The following is an 18426-nucleotide window of genomic DNA, read 5'->3' as shown; positions in this document are numbered from 1 at the left end:
ATGGGGCAAGATAGACTTTCTTCATATTAGTGGTTTTCACCTGTGGCCTGAAGATGTTTGTGCCTCTGCAGGTTCCTTCTACAGGGTCTGTGAAAGGTAACTAGGGAAAGCAAGCTGATGCCTCACTAGGTTTCAATTTGCTATTCAGGATCTCCATCTCCACTGAAAAACCTGTAGGAATATGCAAATAGAAAAGGTTAAAATCACTGATCTGTTTATTATGAGAAGAACAACGAATGTAAAGAACACAAATATTTATAAAAGATAAAGAACAGCCTAAGGGGAGAGGAAAAGTGTCTATGATAAGTACTACATTGTATATCTTATGGTCCATTCTCCCACCCCAAGCAATTTTATCCAGATTGGTTTGCCCTTGCCATGAGCGTAGTTTACAATTTGCAGAACACAACCTTTTACACAGCATAACATCTCTCCAGAGCACTGCTAACTCCAGATCCCCCCGTGGCAGTGTATCAGGTACCCTCTGCACAGACGTGAACGTCTTTACATGGTGCAAGATAGCTGCTGATGAATTGGGCCAAACTAGTTCTGCCAGACTGCACATCAGGGATAAGATAGCGCGCGGCTTACCCCTCTGTTTTAGCATACCCTTTGTCCCTCTGTTCCTATCAGTTTAAGGCTGTGCAACAGTCTGAAATGAATTGGAAAGATTCTGGGAAATCCACCTACACAAACCTTTGCGATTACTGAGACTTAGTAACGGCATCCGTGGAACTCAGCCTTTCAAAAAAAGCGAGTTTGCTGTACTTATCTCTGAATGATAAAAGGCAAACTTTCCTTGACCTGCATAAATAAGGAACATTCAGCTTAATCCTCTCCAGTTGTCTGCATGCTGTAGCTGTGCAACACCCAAAAAAGGAAGCATCGCTATTGACGGAGTCAATAATTAGGATGATAAACACTAAAATCCCAAGGAAAGGCTAGAAACATATCCTGCTGAATGGGTACAGTAGGTGGTTTTCAACTGTATGAAGTAATAATAAGAAAAATGCATCAAATTTGTTTGCAGAATACACTAACAGCAGACATCTGTCATGATTCACAAGAAAATAACCTAAAAAAAGCTCACTGTTCATCTGCTCAGCTAACTGACTCATATTACGCCAGAGGTTTTGACTTTGTTCTTTCAGGCACCGTTTCTGACAGGAAATCAATCAGTTTAATCCTATAATGAGAACAATTAGTCTTACAGGAAAAGCAGATCTCTGCTGTAACCTCATCTTCTGTTTACAATATTATGCCAATATTTCTTGCTATTTTCTCAACTGTTGTTCATCAGTCACATGGGAGGCCACGGCACTGCCCGCAAGGACAGGCGAGCCATATAAAGCGCGAGCAACGGTTATTTCTATTCTTGCTCCCAGCATGGGAGTAAATTCATTTTTCAGCAAAACTGGCAGAAGCAGTGAAGTTTTAGTATTAAAAGACCATGTCTGGGTTTTAAATAGTGCAATGGGACATTCTGCGAGGGACCCCCGAGAGCTGCCTTGTCCTTGTCCTCCTCCTCCCCGCCCGCCCTCAAGGTCGCCCTTCGTGGAGAACAGGCTGCTGTTGTGCTCTGGCAAAGCCGAGCGATATTGTGTCGTCGCTTCCCCGTCGGAAAATCCGTCTGTTGGCTCTTATCTTGTGTTTAGTCTGTACAGTTTCTGAGGTGGGGAGTTATCCTGTTGTTCAGCGGTCTGCAGAACCCCAAGCGTAAGAAGTTTGGGTAAATGACTCGCAGTCTGACGAGCTAGGATTAGAATAACATACGAATATTATCTCAGTAATGTTTGTCAGAACATAGGAGCAAAATCCGTTTTGCATCTTGCAGCCCCTGCTGTTTTTTACTCTCTGAGCACATTTAAAAGTAACAAAAAACCACACAGATCTACCGGTCCTTACTGCGAATCTGGTTCTGTCACCCGGCATTGAGGAGCGTCAAAGGCAGAAGGGAGCGTGCACCCTACTGCTTCTCCGGTGCAGCCCTCCTCGCAGTAACCCTGCGGTGCTCCGAGGCCCGAGGAGCCGGCAATCTTCACTGCCCGAAGGTGACTACAAAACAAGAAATTCTCCTGGATCAACTAGATTTCTTTCATTAACCTAATGATTTATATCACAGCTTGATTTTTTTTCTGTGGGAAGCTTGGATGCCTGAGATAAACCTTTTAAAAAAAGATTTAGACAAACAGATGAATTAAACAGAATTCAGAACAACAGCTTCCGACACTTGGGGACATTCCAAAGAACTTTCAAAAGCCAAAATAATAACCCAGATCTGAGAGATTCTGCAGAGCCTATAAATTAAATAATCTTTTTCAAACCTGCTGTTAAATCTGCCACAGGGTTCAGATTTACCTGGACTTAATCCAAATAATGACTTTCAAAATTAAATGTTTTCACAGAATCTTGGGTTTGGGGGATTTTTTTTTTTTTTTTAACTATTAAGTAAAGAAATAAACTGAAACCATTAAGAATCTGTTGAATATGGAAAAGGTCCCAGTGGGGTTGGAAAGGCACCAGAACTTACTCATTTAGGCAATGGAGATGGAAAGTAGGATGAAACCATCAGGATTATTGATGAATGTAGGAAAGGAAAAGAGGTTATACTCTGAGAAACACCAGCTACAAGAAGGACAAATTAAACTACAGCTGCACAAATGCCATGACCCATTGCTTGGGAGCCTTTGCTCCCACAAGAATTTGGCATTTGTTTAAGCAGCATCATTTTCAGGGGGCATTTTCAATTGCACACGGCACAGGGAATAACCAGTGCTAGAATCTACGGCTGAAGAGTCACAAAAAAATGAATTTCAAACACAAAACATGAGTCAATGAATCTGAAACCTGTTTTTAATAAGGATGCAACTATTAGGAAGGTTAACTCACAAGTTAATATCTAGTTTGCTGTTTAAAGCTACTTTTAAATGTCAAGCCTCTGTATTAAACTGCTCACAAACAGTCTAAAGGGATTTATCGATTGTTCCACTCTACAATTAACTAAATGCATTATACTCCCACCTTCATCTAAAAATAAAATATAAACACTTGTACTTAGTTTAAAATATTTGCAATGGCAATTTATGCTGAAAGAGAAAGCTCTCATACCCAGGCTAACCACCATGAGTTCAAAGAGAGGGGGCTATAAAAATATTTTCATTGCTTTAATGAGAAAAGTATTTTAATTCTCAGGTGATAAAATTAATTGGAGTTTGGGATTTTACATTTGCTACATTAGATACAAGTGCAATAAAAGCTCTTTTAGAGAGGTCATCCATCTGAAACATCTGGGTAAACAAACTGCAAGAAATATTTCTGAATTTGATGAACGTCACTTTAAAATGAACTTATACAGGAGTTTGCTACTTCAACGAGCAATAAGGGGAGTTGCACGTTCTAGCCCATAACGGAAGGCTGTTTTGGGGCTTATTAGGCATTTGTAGAGAGATGCTGCTATGTTTAACATACATAGATACTGCACCTTGACTTACTGTTAGGAATGTCCAGCTTATTCCTAGATACAGCCGTCAACTTCCACATTTCAGATAAAGACATAGAATAGCTCTAAAAACAGGTTATTTAGCCCAAAACATATGACGGTCAGCCTCTTCTTTAGATGCCATTCCATCAATGCACTGTATTAGCGTTTCCAAATGCATCCTTTCTAAAAGGTAAATTAGGCATGACTGATGGATGAGTGAAAACTGTAGTTCCCAGCACATTCCCAGTTACAGGTCACATACTCTTGTCGAACGGTTAATTATGCAGGGAAACGTATTCCAGCTAGAGCCGGAGCGATCGCCACCGTAACTACCAGGCATTGAGGGGCAGCACCCACGCTGGGGACTCCACGCCGTCGGGGCCATTCCACGGGAAGACAACGCCGGTGCTGCGGAGCTATAAAGGCCACACGAAAGCAAAGGAGCCTCTTCAAAACCCAAGCTGTGCCTGCCAGGAGGAAAGCCAAAAGTGCATAAAAATATGCTGAGCAACTTGGGGAGCTGAACTGTATGGATCCAAGAGAGATGTCCCTGCGCTAGCAGGCATTTAACCAAAGTTATATGGCTACAGATTTTTAGGCCCCACATCTAAAAAACAAATAAATAAATGACTACAGAGTGGCTAAATTCTATCTTAATCTTGGGGGCAGAATCAGCTTTAACTTAGCAAGCCTTTTACAGATCTCTCTGACAAATGTAGTAATTTATTAAACTTACCAGGTTTATTGCTATTTTTCCCCCCCCAGTCTGAAAACAAAATCTTTTACAAAGGGCCTGGGGGCAGTGCAAAGAGGAGAGCAATTTATAACTGATTTACAGTCAAATTATCTCTCTCAAGCAGTTTATGAATGACTGACATCTATCCTGATAGGTAAGAAAACACTGAAGAAAATGTTCATAATAGTTTAGAGTAGATAGAACAGCAATTTCCACATCCATATAGCAACTTATCTCCCTTAAATTACTGTTTAAAAAAATAAAATAAAAAAAATCAGAAATCTTACTTCTAGACCCAGCCTCCTGCTATAGGGGACCCACAGCTAACTTCCAGCCTCCCGAAGCCTTCCAGCTCTAGGGATAAACAGCCTCAGTCCAGAAGAAGAATGTAGTCTGCAGAGCAGGAAAATCTCCTGACCTTGAGAAGAACCATCAAGCCATAACCACACTTGAAATCACTCTCGCACAGGCAGACATTCAAAACTATCATTGGAGGGTCATTACTGGGCGTCCCAGAAAAGGGCATTCATTAAAACTAAACTTTGGGAGGGAGCAAATGGAAAACCTGAATGCTCATTCAAAATGGAACATAACGCTGGATATCCGTAGTTTACCCGGGAGCACTGTGATAACAAAGGAAGGAAACGGAGAGTCTCATCAGTGGCAAATGAACGCCAAAATGAAACGCTCAAAAAAGAAGCAAATAGGTGATAAGACTTTGGAGTGGAAAAATACTGGAAATAAATACCCAGCAAAATACTGAGGGGAAAAAAAAACAAAACAAAGCAAATGGAATGATAAGATTGAATTTACAGACACATTTGACCTTTCTTTTGAATAATGCAAGTTCTTTGTTAGAGCTTGCTATACAGTTTCAGTCACGACACTCAGCAGAAGAATAAACATGTTTGAGATGCTATATCATTAACTTAATATTAAGCCTTGCTCCCACAGCAAGATTTATATCTTCCTTTGATTTCTGTTCCAGAAGCAGAAAGAGAACTCCAATTATTTTTTCAGAAATGACTTAAAATATGATAACTTGAGAAATTTTTAAATAAAAGACAAAAAAAAAATTGATGAATCCACTTTTGTTAATTTAAGCAGGAGCATAATTGGGTCCTTTTCAGGCTGCAAAACTGTATCCGCTTTGCTCCAAGCAAGCTATGTGAAAAAGCACGTGAGCAATTGACAGAGGTCACCTGTGAAACGTGGGGTTCTTTAGCTAATATTTTCTTTCCTTTCCCCAAATGCTTGAAAAAACATCTATCAGTGATAGTAGGGTGCCAAATTAATCCTCGATGTAGTTCTGAAATCTGAAGGCTGGTCTACATGTGGATGCTTTCCAGTAGGACCAATTTGACTGCAGATAATTTTACTCACAGTTAAATTGGCTCTACTTCAGCTCAGTTTAATGTATTTTGGAAAGTAATTTAATACGGAATAAGCACACCCACAAGTTTAAAGTGGTTTTTTTTTTTTTTTAATTCTAACTGTATTTTACTCAGGTTAGCTTTTTGACAAGCCTGAAGTTACCCGAGGCATAAACTAGGCTGAGCATTTGAAAGGCCTTGAAGAGAAAGTCTTTGAGTCTGCAGCTTACTTATCAGATTTTTTCTTTTCTCTTTTCTTTTTCTCTGTTTTTATTGTTGCCACTTTCCAGCAAACCTACAGTTTCTTTTACAGAAAATAGTTTTTCTTTTTCCTCTTCAGAGGAAGGAGATTCCAGCATTGAGGTATTACATTTTTAATATATATTTTAACCCAGCACTTTGGGGAAGTATTCCTAGTCACTGAACGGCAACAGCAGGAAAGGTAGGAAACGAACCGTTCCTCCAGGCCACGGCAAGAGGAACCTGGGCGCTGAGCTGTGTGGACTCTCCAACACCAGCAAGGAGATCCCCTACCCTGCAGGCTCTGCCAGTGCGGTGGTATCACGTGGGAACGAGGTATGATTCAGCAGCAGCTACACGGACAAAGCCGAGCCTTCGGAGCCGGCTTTACGTGGAGACCGGCAACTGTGTGGAATAAACAACACGGTTAAAAACCCTGCCGGTACGAGCTGCATCTAAAGGAGGAGATACATTTATCTGTAGATACGTTTCTGTCTGAGCAATGAAAAGTTATTGTGCTTGAGGGTTCATAACGGAGTATGCTCACCCAATTCACGCTGCAGCATCATTTGAGAGCCCGTTTACAGCAGCCTCAGCTCCTGCCACTGGACAAGACCAAGGAGTCCTGGATAACATGGACACGGCAGCGCGACGGACAGACTGACCGGCCCGCATCGTGAGCAAACGGACCCAAAACAGCTCCGCAGCAAACAGCACATAAATGAAAGCCACAGAAACTGGGCAATGAGAAGGTACTTTATGAAACTGGACTTTTAAACAGCGAATCCTTTGTCCAGTCCATTTTTGAAGGGGGATATCCCGGCCCTGCCCTTTCCCGGCAGTGAGCGAGGTTTCCCAAGCCCTGACATTTTGAGGCACTCTTTTTCACCTCACTTGCCAGTGGAGACACTCGCTTCCTTGTAGCCATGTTTACGGACTACTGTTGGAGAAGATTAATTTGGCAAAGGAAAGCGGTACAACAGCTTCACCCTCCTACCCCAGGGCTGCACCACATGCACGAGCCGCCACCACAACCCGAAACGCTGGTGCGGCTTCGCCTCACTCCAAGGCGCAGACGTCACACACTTGCACTGCTTTGAACCCAACTCAGTTATCTTGAGGTTTCTAGTTTCTCCTCCTAGATATCAGTTACAACAAATGAACGGTATCGAATAAATGTTTACCAACCCAGCACAGCACGTACCTGCCACAGCAAGCGGAGCAAGAAACCGCTGTAAGCGCCGCACCAAAGGCCACACCAAAGCAAACGCTTCACTCTCATAAGCAGTCCCTAGGGCCCAAAGCAAAACCTTCAAACTTCCACCCGAATCTGGCTGAGCCCACCTTCAAATTTCCACCCAAGCCCAGCTGAACCTAGGTTCAAATTTCCACCCAAGCCCAGCTGAACCTAGGTTCAAATTTCCACCCAAGCCCAGCTGAGCTCACCTTCAAACTTCCACCCAAGCCCGGCTGAGCCCACCTTCAAACTTCCACCCAAGCCCAGCTGAGCTCACCTTCAAACTTCCACCCAAGCCCGGCTGAGCCCACCTTCAAACTTCCACCCAAGCCCGGCTGAGCTCACCTTCAAATTTCCACCCAAGCCCAGCTGAGCCCACCTTCAAATTTCCACCCAAGCCCAGCTGAGCTCACCTTCAAATTTCCACCCAAGCCCAGCTGAGCCCACCTTCAAACTTCCACCCAAGCCCGGCTGAGCTCACCTTCAAACTTCCACCCAAGCCCGGCTGAGCTCACCTTCAAACTTCCACCCAAGCCCGGCTGAGCCCACCTTCAAACTTCCACCCAAGCCCGGCTGAGCTCACCTTCAAACTTCCACCCAAGCCCGGCTGAGCTCACCTTCAAATTTCCACCCAAGCCCGGCTGAGCTCACCTTCAAACTTCCACCCAAGCCCAGCTGAGCCCACCTTCAAATTGCCACCTGAACCCAGCTGAACCCACCTCCAAATTGCCACCCAAGCCTAACTGCCTTCCTGTTCAAATTTCCTCCCGGATCCTGCTGGAAAACCCCCGGCTGAGCTCCCTGCGGTGCAAGGCTGCCTTTGAGCGTGAGTTTGACAGACCCCTCGGTGCCCCCGGCTCCTCTCCCGCCCGGGAAGCAAATCCCCGCTGGCTTTGGGGGGGGTCGGGTGCTTTACCGGGCGCCACGGGACAGCTGCCCGCTGGGGACAGCGTCCGGCAGTGGGGTCTGTCGGGGGGGGGGGGCAGCAAGTTTTCCCCTCAGAGCAGGAAAACGGAGCACTGAGAAGCGCCGCGGGACCTGGGGGCTCCCGCCGTGCCCAGCCCGGGGGGGTAAATTGGGGCTTTTCCCCTCCGAGGCCCCGGGGGAGGCGAGTTGTAGCCGGGGCGGCGGGACGCGGCCGCCCCTCAGCGCGTTCCCGCCTCCCGGCCCGGCCCGCGCCGCGGGGGGGCGCAGACGTCAGGCCGGGCCGGGCATGAGGCGACGCTTTAAGCGGCGGCGGCGGCAGAGGCGCGCGGAGGCGGCGCGGAGCTGCGGCGGGCAGGCAGGGAGGGAGGCAGGCAGGCAGGCAGGGCCCCGCTGCCGCCGCTATGCCCCACACGGTGGCCCTGCACGGCCCCTCGCCCTGGGGTTTCCGCCTGGTGGGCGGCAAGGACTTCAGCACGCCGCTGACCATCTCCAGGGTGAGCCGGGGCGCCGCGAGCGGGGGGGGGGGGGGGGGCGCCGGTGCCGGCACCGGCCCGGGGCGGCGGGAACCGGCCCCGCCGGCGGCCCGAGGGCTGCTCCTGCCCCCCTCACGCGGGGCTAACGGGCGCCGCTTCGCTCGCGTGCTGCGGGGTGGCGTTTTTGCGGCGTGAAATTAGACTGTAGCGCTCGTACATGCTTTTACATACATATATATATATTTATGTATCATTATATATATGTGCACACGCGTGTGTGTAAATCGCTGCGCTGTTTCCCCCCCCCCGCGCTTTCTTGAGGCAGCGCAGCTGCACGTCGTTCCCTGACTTGCTCGCTCCTCTTCGAGGCGATCAATCAAGACCCGCTTTCCAAAGCTTTTAGTGCTCCCTGGGCTGTAGGAAATCTGGATTTATTCCCTGGATCGAGTTCACAGGTTGCCGGGGGTTGGTTGCTCGGTTCGTTTTCCATGGAAAACGAGGGGGAAGCGAATAGGCCGCTCTGCGCGGACCTGCCGGGTTATGGGGTCCCCGCTGGCTAGCAGTAATTACTAAGTGTGTTCGTGCTTATCCGTAACCTCACAAAGGAGACGTGTTCTGGAAACTTCTCCAAAACGCTAGCTTGAAACAGCCGTCGTGCACCGATGTCTGTCAGAAGAGCCTGTCCCCGAGGCCGGGAGGTGACGGGCCGCGCGTGAGGCGCTCCTGACCTGTCCCGGCGGCTCCTGGGTTTCAAAGAAATAACTACAGAAGATTTCGAGCATGTTTTTAAAAGACTTGATTTGTATTTGGGTGCAAATGTGCCAATTACATGGCTTTACGTTTCCGCTTGTATTTTGGACTGTTTCTTATCAACTGTTCCAACAAGGACTTTTTTGGGGAGGGGGCAGTGACAGGAAGAGATGGATGGAAAAGAGGGAAGACTCCATCTGAAAGACCAGTGTGTAACATAGGGAGTAGCGACTGAAAGGCTTGGCCATGCTGCTGATGGGGGAATGAGTAAAATGGGACGGAAATGTGTTAAACAAACATAGCACGTATGCTCCGAGCAGAGGTAATGGGCTTTCAGGCCTTGGCATGTGGTTCGTGCATGCGAGGAAGTTCTCTGGACTTTCTCCCTGTTATTGTGGAATGCATCACAGCCAAGCACCCGGTGATTGTAAAACTGTTCCTGTTGTGAAAGTGAACATCTTAGTTTAGGGGAGGGAGCCTGTTTTAGTGCTACTCTGAGAGTGCTTGGCTTAACATTAAGCAAGAAAAAACAAAGTCTGTTTTTGCATAGACAGGTGGCTTGCCGAATTCCTGATTTGATTCAGCAAACTTGGAGGTATGACTGTAATTCTCCTCATGCCAGCTTCACTTTGATCAGAAAGAGAGGTGACATACTAATAGCAATTGCATGTTGGTATTTCATGTTCTTGAGCACAGTATTCTTTTAAACAAGGCCCGTTTTTTTTTTGATTCTGCTCTCAGTAAAGTCAGAGGCAGTGCTATGAAGTGCAGTACCCTAAAGGCTGGCTCCTGGAAGGGGCAAGCAACTCACTGGGAAAGTTAATGTGAGTGTAGGTGCTTTACAACTTGCGTGCTTGGGCTCTGTGTTAACACAAGCAGAGACCTTACTGGCTTTGGAATAATACCTGAAAGGGATAAAATTAGGGGAGAGTTAGAGTTAGCACATGAATTCCTAAATCACTTCTCCGGCATGAGCGGGGAGACGCCAGGGTGAGTTACAACAAGGTGCTACACGCAGGGCTGGTCTGAACTCCCACCTGCCCGTTCCCGAAGTTGGAGGTGCAGGAAGATGCTTTGGTCGGACTCCTTGGGGATCTGGATGCTCACCTGAAGATGGGGCCTTACTCCGCCTCTTCCAAAGAATTGAATGTGGCTTACTACCCTTTAAAATGTGGCTAGAAGCGGGTGTGGTGATGTATTCACTTTTATTATATAATTGTCTAGTTAGACAATTAGTTTAATTATTTAAATAGACAACCAGGTGCTAGAGTAGTTCTGTCCTTTCCGGCCTGAAAGATGTCAAGCCCATATCCTCCATCTCCTGCCTGGCACCTACCTGCTAAGGGGGAGGGCGGCAGGAGTCCCTCCAGCCTGCTCTTGAAGCTGGGTCACTGTACAGTAAAGAGGGCGAGATTTGCAGGGACGGAGACAAAAAGTGTGAGAGGAAGCCTGTTGCTATAGCCTAATCATTAAGGCTTTTGGCTGACCTCTGCTTCCTTCAAAGTGCTTTTTTATTTTTTTTCTTTTGTATTAAAATGTCATTAAGTTACAGATATAAAAAGCAGAAATTCTGAGGGGAGGAGAAACCAGACTTTTGGACTTCTACTTCCAGCTGTGAGTCTTAACTTCTGATGTTCCTGGAGTTTGACAGATTGCTTGAGGGACTTGGGTTTGTTGTACCCGTTTTCTGTGCCTTAGTGGGATTAAGGGCAGAGATGTGCCACAAGGTGCTTGGGCTCTACAGCTCTGGATCAAGCCGAGCATCTTCTCATAAGCTTCGTATCTGCAGGGTTATGTGACTGTTAAGTTGGGAATTAATAGGTTGCAGTTTTGGATTTGGGCATCCAGAAGTCACCCACAGCAGTTCTGGATGCCAAACGCTGTCTGTCTCTTCTTTGTTTTTAATTCTGCTCCTAGTCATTTGTAAAACATAAATGCAGTTGTGTAGGGGTTGAAAAAAAAATCTTCAGTTGTTATGCAGTTGGTTTTCTCTGCCTATTACTAGACTACTACAGGAAACAATTTCTTTCTAGTCTTGACAGCTGTAATGGAGTGCAAAGATGTCACTGCCCAGAGACCCTCCAACAAGCAACACTTAGCTGTCGTCTTGGAAAACCTTTAAAGGTTGCAGCTTCTTCTCCAAAACCCATCTGTCTCAGTGTTGTTGCTCAAGTTTAAGTGAAGACAGAATTCTTTAGTGTTGCCTTAGTGGAACCTGAATCTAAAGTATTACTGTTAGAAGGGAAATAATGGAACAAATAGTACGAAAGAAAACTACAAGATATGACTTAGTTAAGCAGTGCTTGAGCAGGAGACATTACTAACATATGAAGAAGATACAGTTGTGAACCTCAAGTGGGGAGAGGCAGTTGGAGTGGAACAAAAAGGAAAGCGAAATATAGTCCTCAAAAGAAACTCGTGGCAGTACCTTCAAAAGACAAATGTGAAATAATGCGGATTTGGCCGTAAGGAAAATACAATCACAAACAGTCCTGCTTTGGAATGGAACTTCAGTGACTTACCAGGGCTTGCTCTACCCTTCAGCTCTGTGCGAAGTCACTGCATTTGTGCAGGTGCAGCGAAGTCTGGTGTTGAGCTCGCCACTTGCAGCTATTTCAGATATGCTTGTGAAATCATGTAATGATCTGTTTTTCTTGAAAGTAGATCTCTTTCCTCTGTGGTTTGATAAATCTTAAACTGACAAGTCTTAAAGACTTGATCCCTTGAGTTGCTGAGAACAACAGTTGATGTTGAGCACTGCTTTATGGAGGCCAGTGCTTGAGCTGGAATAACAAGCTCTTAAAGATAGAAATACAAATCTGGAAGAATATACTTGGAGCATCTTTTTTATGCATCCACTTAAAAAGCTAAGCCACATCCAGTTTTTCACTTTCTCCCTGTGTTTTTTGGGGGGGCTAAAACCAGCAAGGCTGGAGTTTGCATGGCTGTTTTGAAGACATGCTGCCCTGAAGTGCCCTGGAGCAGTTACAAGCAAGGACAGCGCTGGTGCGTTGTCAGCACAGTGCTGGGGAGAGAATTTTAGTCCAGGGCTGCCCCTCTGAGAAGCAACCCAACTTGCCTTATAACAACATTTATAATAAACTAAAGCTGAGTGTAGTACATCATGCAACAGTTCCTCTGTCTAGTGATGTTTATTGAGTTGGGGGAATGACCAAAACCAGTAGTTTAAAGCTGACCTTAATGACTGACTTAAGTCTTAAAACCACTTTTCTAACATCTGGTAGCTGTCAGCTGCTTTGTCTTGATTGATCAGGCTAAGAACTGGACATTGCATGTTTGCACGTTGTGGGAAAGGTGGTATGCCTCAACCTTTAATTAAGATACTGACATGTGGTTGCTGGTGGAAGAAGTGTTGCAGGTAACAGGCACAGAGTAACTCACTCAGCAGCTTTCAGTGTTGTCTGTGCAACCACATTAATAACTGCTGTAGTTGTGTGTGGGATCACAGTTGATCTATTCCTTGCCTGGGATTAAAAGATAATCGGTCATTAGTGCAACTAGAGTATTTGAATGTATTTAATCTCTGGAACTCACTTGTCCAGCTCCCACAGCAGTCAACATCATCTTCTACTGAATTTGGCCAGTGTTATTCGAAGCACTAGCTGCTTTTAGGGTCATAGACAATTCACTTGGCTAAACAGGCTACTCACAAGTGGATTGATTTCTATATTTAAAAAAAAAAAAGTGTTTTTAATACAGTCTTTCCTTTATTAACTGGCATCAACATCAGTTCAGCTGCTGGTGACTAACAAGCCAGCAAAAATACTTCTTTCAGTGTTGGTTTACAACTGTTACACAAGAAGGATGAAAAATAATTGATCTGCAACCTGTTATCCAGGTATTATTCATGGAGTTCAGGTTTATTTTTAAAATTAAGTAGCTTCTATATATTCAAGCAAACACTTGTTTGTTAAAAGTTAGGATAGTCAACAAGGAATCCTACTGGTAGAGGAATTCCAATAAAGGTTGTTTCGTTTACTCCTGTAGGATCACCTACAACTCCCTGTGTGTGTTGCTATGACCCTGACTGCAGGATGTGTGCACTTGAAGGAGTATTTTATGGTGTGGCCTGAGAGTCTTGATCTCAAATGGTCTGGGTTGTGGAGGGCAGAGGGTTGCACAGCCCGGGGGCTGGGCCGTGCTGCTGGGGGGCTGCAGCTTCCTGCTCGCCCGGTAAGTCTGCGCCTGACTTTGGTATCTCTGCAGGGAAAGCAAGAACCGGAGATGCTAGAGAAGGGGACAAAGCTTTCTCCCCACCATGCTTTTCTGTTAGGCCTTAAGGTTTTTCTTTCGTGGTTTTATTTGTAGCTTGCGTGAATCTGATTGTTTAATAAATGGAAAGATAAACTTCCAAAGGGACTGAATTAATTGCTATGTGTTGATAAAGCCTAAAATTAGGACCACAGTTGGTTTCTGCTGGCCTTTAATGTTTTTGTCTGTGTAAAAGAACCAAGAAGGATCAGCTGTTTCTTGTGTTCATTGCATACTAATGTTTTATAATATTGTAACTCAAGTGTGTTTTTTGAAGTGGAAGGAAATTGTTTTTCTTGGTTTTGTTCTCATTACTCTTTAGCAATGATTGCTTGTTGTAAGGTCTCAAGTGAGAAATCTGTGCTGTCACACTTAGTACTGTAGTGGTACTTCAAAAATAATTTGAACTAAAGAGCTAATAAAAGTGTTACAAATGTTTGCTGCACAGATCATTGAGGTTTTATTAAATAATTGAAAGAGTAGAATAAATGCTTGTGTTGGTTTGTGAGACAGTAGTGGTAGGATATACTGGAATGAAAGCGTAATGCTAATTACTCTAATCAAGCACCCTGGTAATCCAGAGTGGGAAACCAGGCGGAAAGAATGATTCATGTAGGTCCATTCATATGAGGTCTGACCTTGGTGCGAATTTAGCAAAATAAACCCAACACACCCTTAAACACTTCAGGCCTCTGCCAGGCTGATCAAAATAGAAAGAGCTCAATGTTACTGGGGATTTAGAGCTTTTCTAAAAAGTTAGAAAATTGACATCAACTTCATTTGAAAGGATGAAAGATTGCCTGTTGGAACCGGTATTCAGAATTACTTTGGAAAAACACATGACTATTAAAAAAAGAAAAAGAAAAAGCCTTGATATCTACCTTTTTATTCTGTTTTGTCCCTGTATCAAGTGACTAGAGTGGCCTGTTTCATATAGGAAGTGTACAAAGGGAATATGCAGAGCATTTTTTGGTAAGCTTCTTCTTGGTGCATAGCACAGTAGATGGTGATGATCCCTGTCCTGGGGTGGATCAGTGCTTGAATACAAATACATCAATTTCTTCCTCTGATCTCTTACAACATATTGACTTATGGTTTTTAGGTACCCAAACACTTAGTGAAAATAAATAATTTTAAGTGAATTTATTTTTGCCTGTGACCACAGGTACTAGAGTGTGAAAGAAAACAGTAGATCTCAAGATGTGGTGGCATTGATTAAATAGCTAAAACAAACATGGTAACAGAAAATACTCTGCTTGACTTGTCAGCACAGAGCTGCTAGATGTGTACTGAAGCAAAACACTAGTGTATCTAGCAAAAGCTTGTTAATGTCATGGATTTGTGCACAGCAGTTAACACTACACTTGTAACGAGCCTTGGAAGATAAGGTTTAAGAATGTTTGGTTTTAACTTAAATTTCAAGCAAAACAAGGATTCATTTGGTTACTTGGAGCTGTTGCAAAAGTGTAGAGCCACAGTGTGTCATTCAAGTAGCTTTTACACCCTGCAGAGACCTGGAAAAGAAGTAATTTCTCACCAAATAGAAAATCTCTATTTAAAAACTTACTGTGCAAGAGTATTTTGGCCAGTAAATTTTCCAGACATCATAAAGATGCCTTCAAAGCCTATACCCCACTCTTTCTTGTCAAATGCGGCAGTAGAGACTTGCAACTCAAATTGACGCCCATTAGATCTTGAAAATAGTTTTACAGAAACTTGTCTTGTAGACAGATTGCAGATTATTGGCAAAAGACACTTTTACAGTACAAGCTTCAGATAGCATAATATAGCTGATTAAAGAAGATTATTTCAAGTTGTTATTCTTAACGTGGGTGATGGAGGGCTAGAAGAGGAACCGTCAGCGTGATTGAATCCAGGACCATTCAATAACAGGCAACCACGTAACAGAAGCGTGGCTAGAAGGTTTATGCAACATCGCCTCTATGTGCTGTCATTCGCGACAAGCCACAAAACACTTCCCAGAACCCTTTAGCATGTGTAAAGCTTTTAGTATAGAAGACCAAACCCCACAAAATGTAGCATTCAGGAATAAATTAGGAGAAAGCAAGGGCATTGAAAAAGCTCAAGTCCCTGCAATAGCAGAGCTATGTGAGAATAACTCGCACCTGTTTCATAAGAAAAAGATCTCAGTTTATTCACCAATTGAATTTAATCTTCTTGTATTTGAAGAATTTCTTGTGTTTAAAGATATAGCCGTCACCACTCTGATTTTGATAGTAATGGAAATGATAACAACCTGCCTTCTTGGCTGAAAAAGCCAGTGCTGTAAAATGGAAAGAGCCAAACAGCTTCTGGGGATTTCTCCAAACAAACTTCTAGGAAGACCTGCTGTTCACAATCCAAGAAGTAGCTGTGAGATGGTCTGCGAAGGGGAGACTTGCCGTAGAGCTAACCACTAAACCTGATGAAGACTAGCTTATTATGATCATAAGGCTTTTCCTGATGCGGCTGAAGCTGGTGCTGAATGGCATGTAATGTCCATGCTAGCCCAAGTACACCTATGTTAAGTCTTCACTGACGTACCCTTGGGGTTGACTCTCTCATTTGTGCATTGCTAACCAAGAGAGCAATGGTAGCAAAAGTAAGTATAAAGCAACTTTAAATATAATGGCAGCCCTAGTGGTTGAGACAGTCATTGTGTTGTAGAGAAGCGTGTCCACAGCTTGTCCTTCCAAGGAAGAAGGAGGAGAAGTCTTCACTGAATATGAACAGGAGAGAGATAAGAGAAGCAGGCTGGCATCTTATAGCACTTACATTTACTGGTGCTTCCTAGTGCTACCTGGCTTTGAGTATTGCTGGAACCGTGGTTACCCTTGGGCTGAGGTAATGGAAGCTTTTTGCAAAATGAGCCAGATTTTCAGAGGGATCTGGGTGTCTGAATGACCTGTGTCTGTCTTGACCAGCTCTTTAAAGTTTATGCTTTGGGTTTTGGCTTCAGGTTCTCATGTCATTAGTTGTTTTAAAATTTGTATCCATTAGATTTCATTGATTCTCAGCCTTTTCTTTCCACAGAAATTTCAGTGTACAAATTTGATTCTAAATTTTGATTTGGATCCATCAGTAGAAAAACATTTTGGATTCAAAATGATTTTCATGTGTTTGCCTTTTATGATATTCATAGTCTGATTGTTTCCCTGTTTTATTTTCCTCTTAAGTTTCTTCTTTCTTGTTTTCTTTGGTAGTTAAATAAGTTTGTTGCATGAAGAGTGCTTTTTGTTTACTGTGTTACGTAGCATACCTAAGCAATTTCTTGATACACTGAACTTTTGTATAAGCAATTGGAGAAATACAAGGGGATTTGTGAGGAACATGTGTTAGGTCAAGGAATAATGCTTTAAATGGAACGCCTGGAAAGGCTGTTTAAAACATTTGGGGAATTTATCTTCATTAGTTAGTACTTCAACTCTCGGTTCTTCCTGTTTTAAAAGATCTTGCTACTGTAAGAGCATCTGCTGCCTTACAGCGTGCTGCCTGATACTAGAACAAGCTTTCTTTGTTTAAAGCTGAGAATTTTGTCACACTATCTTGAAAGCCTCTCAAAGGCTTTAATCAGGAGCTTTTGATCATGCCTGCAGAACAGAAAACACCTCTGACTTCCCTGTAACAAAGTACCATTGATCAAGAGCACAAAGTGATGTGGTCTGTGCAGGTTGGTATAGGAGTGTGCATTTTAGTGAATTAAAGATTATGTGAAGACTTCCTTAATTGATAGGAGTAAGGAAAGGAATTAAGTTAACGTAACAAGTTTTCATTCAGGTATTTATTGTTTCAGCTTTTGGTATTGGCCCAGTTCTAGAGATCCTCAGTTCAGAAGCTGTTTTGCCCAAACGGACCTCTTACGCCCTTTCCCTGGTACATGCAAAGTTGAGCCCTCTGCAGGATGACCCTCTGCTTCCCAGGTGAGGCCCCACACGAGGGCGGATGGATGGGATAGCACTGGGATGCCAGGCCCTGCGCCAGTCACGGTTTTCCAAGGGGATCTCAAGTCCTGCAGCGGCTCCGTGTCAGGATAGATGACCCTGGAGGCAAGCAACCATGGAGGAAGTGGAGTCTGCGTGACAAGTCTAAACCGTAGCAGGTGTTGAAGGATGCCTCTTATTTGAGCGCAGAGGGTCTCCAGTGGGGGGGGGAGAGTGTTCTTAGTTGGTTTTGTGGGTTTGTATGTAGGAAAATTCGGAGGACTGTTTCCTGCCCTGCTTGTCACAGGTTCTGCTGAGCTGGTGATCAGAGAAGCACACCATAACTGGTTTTTTTGCCCTGTGAGATGTTCTCTGCACTGACTGGTTTTACAGTGCTGGCACACTCTTGTGTTTGATCTCCAGGAGGGAAAGTATAACGCTGTGTTTCAGGTGTAAACTCCTCTTAGTGCAAATAACGTCGCTTACTAAATTAGATTGCACAGCTCCCAGCACCAACTAGCTTAATACAACTGTTGCCTTCATGTCCTTTATTTTATTGGCTTGATGTCAGATCCTAGCACTTACTAAATCGTAACAAGGCTCCAGTGGCCGGATAAGATAGCTAGTGTTGGGTTTTGGGTTTTTTCCCAGATCTATTCCATAGCTTCAAAGTATCCACTTGTTTGGGGGCTTTTTGTTTGTTTTATTAATAGATGGGATAATGCAGCTTGGCTTAGCAATACCTCCCACAGCCAGCGTTGTAAGTTTGAAAGCAACCTCTCCAAGTTAGCCTCTGGAGAGGCACGTTTCCCATCGTGGTGGAAATGTGTTGGTGTCCGGGGGGAGAGCTGACCTCTTGCCACATCGGCAGCCGCAGGCAGCCTTGCGGAGACGCCTCGAGGCTGCTCCTCTGGGCCTGCGGCGGGATGGAGAGCGGTGGGTGGCCACTCTGGGAAACACAGTGGGAAAATTGTATGGGAAGGACTTCTTAAATCAGCTGCGGCTCATCTCTAATTG

General features: G+C 44.3%; 1 protein-coding gene across 1 annotated transcript in view; it reads left to right on the top strand.

Moving 5' to 3' along the window:
• The first annotated feature begins 8280 nt into the window (after window positions 1-8280).
• The window catches only part of PDLIM4 (PDZ and LIM domain 4), a 66478-nt gene continuing 56332 nt past the window's right edge, over window positions 8281-18426 (top strand). Inside the window, exon 1 of the mRNA XM_067304816.1 lies at window positions 8281-8488. Within this exon, the coding sequence (XP_067160917.1) occupies window positions 8396-8488 (93 nt within the window). The 5' untranslated portion in view covers window positions 8281-8395. The remainder of the gene's footprint in view (window positions 8489-18426) is intronic.

This window comes from Apteryx mantelli, chromosome 14, assembly GCF_036417845.1.
Source record: "Apteryx mantelli isolate bAptMan1 chromosome 14, bAptMan1.hap1, whole genome shotgun sequence".
NCBI lineage: Eukaryota > Metazoa > Chordata > Aves > Apterygiformes > Apterygidae > Apteryx > Apteryx mantelli.
Note: the sequence above shows the minus strand (reverse complement) of the source record. Positions and strands in the feature narration are given on the sequence as shown.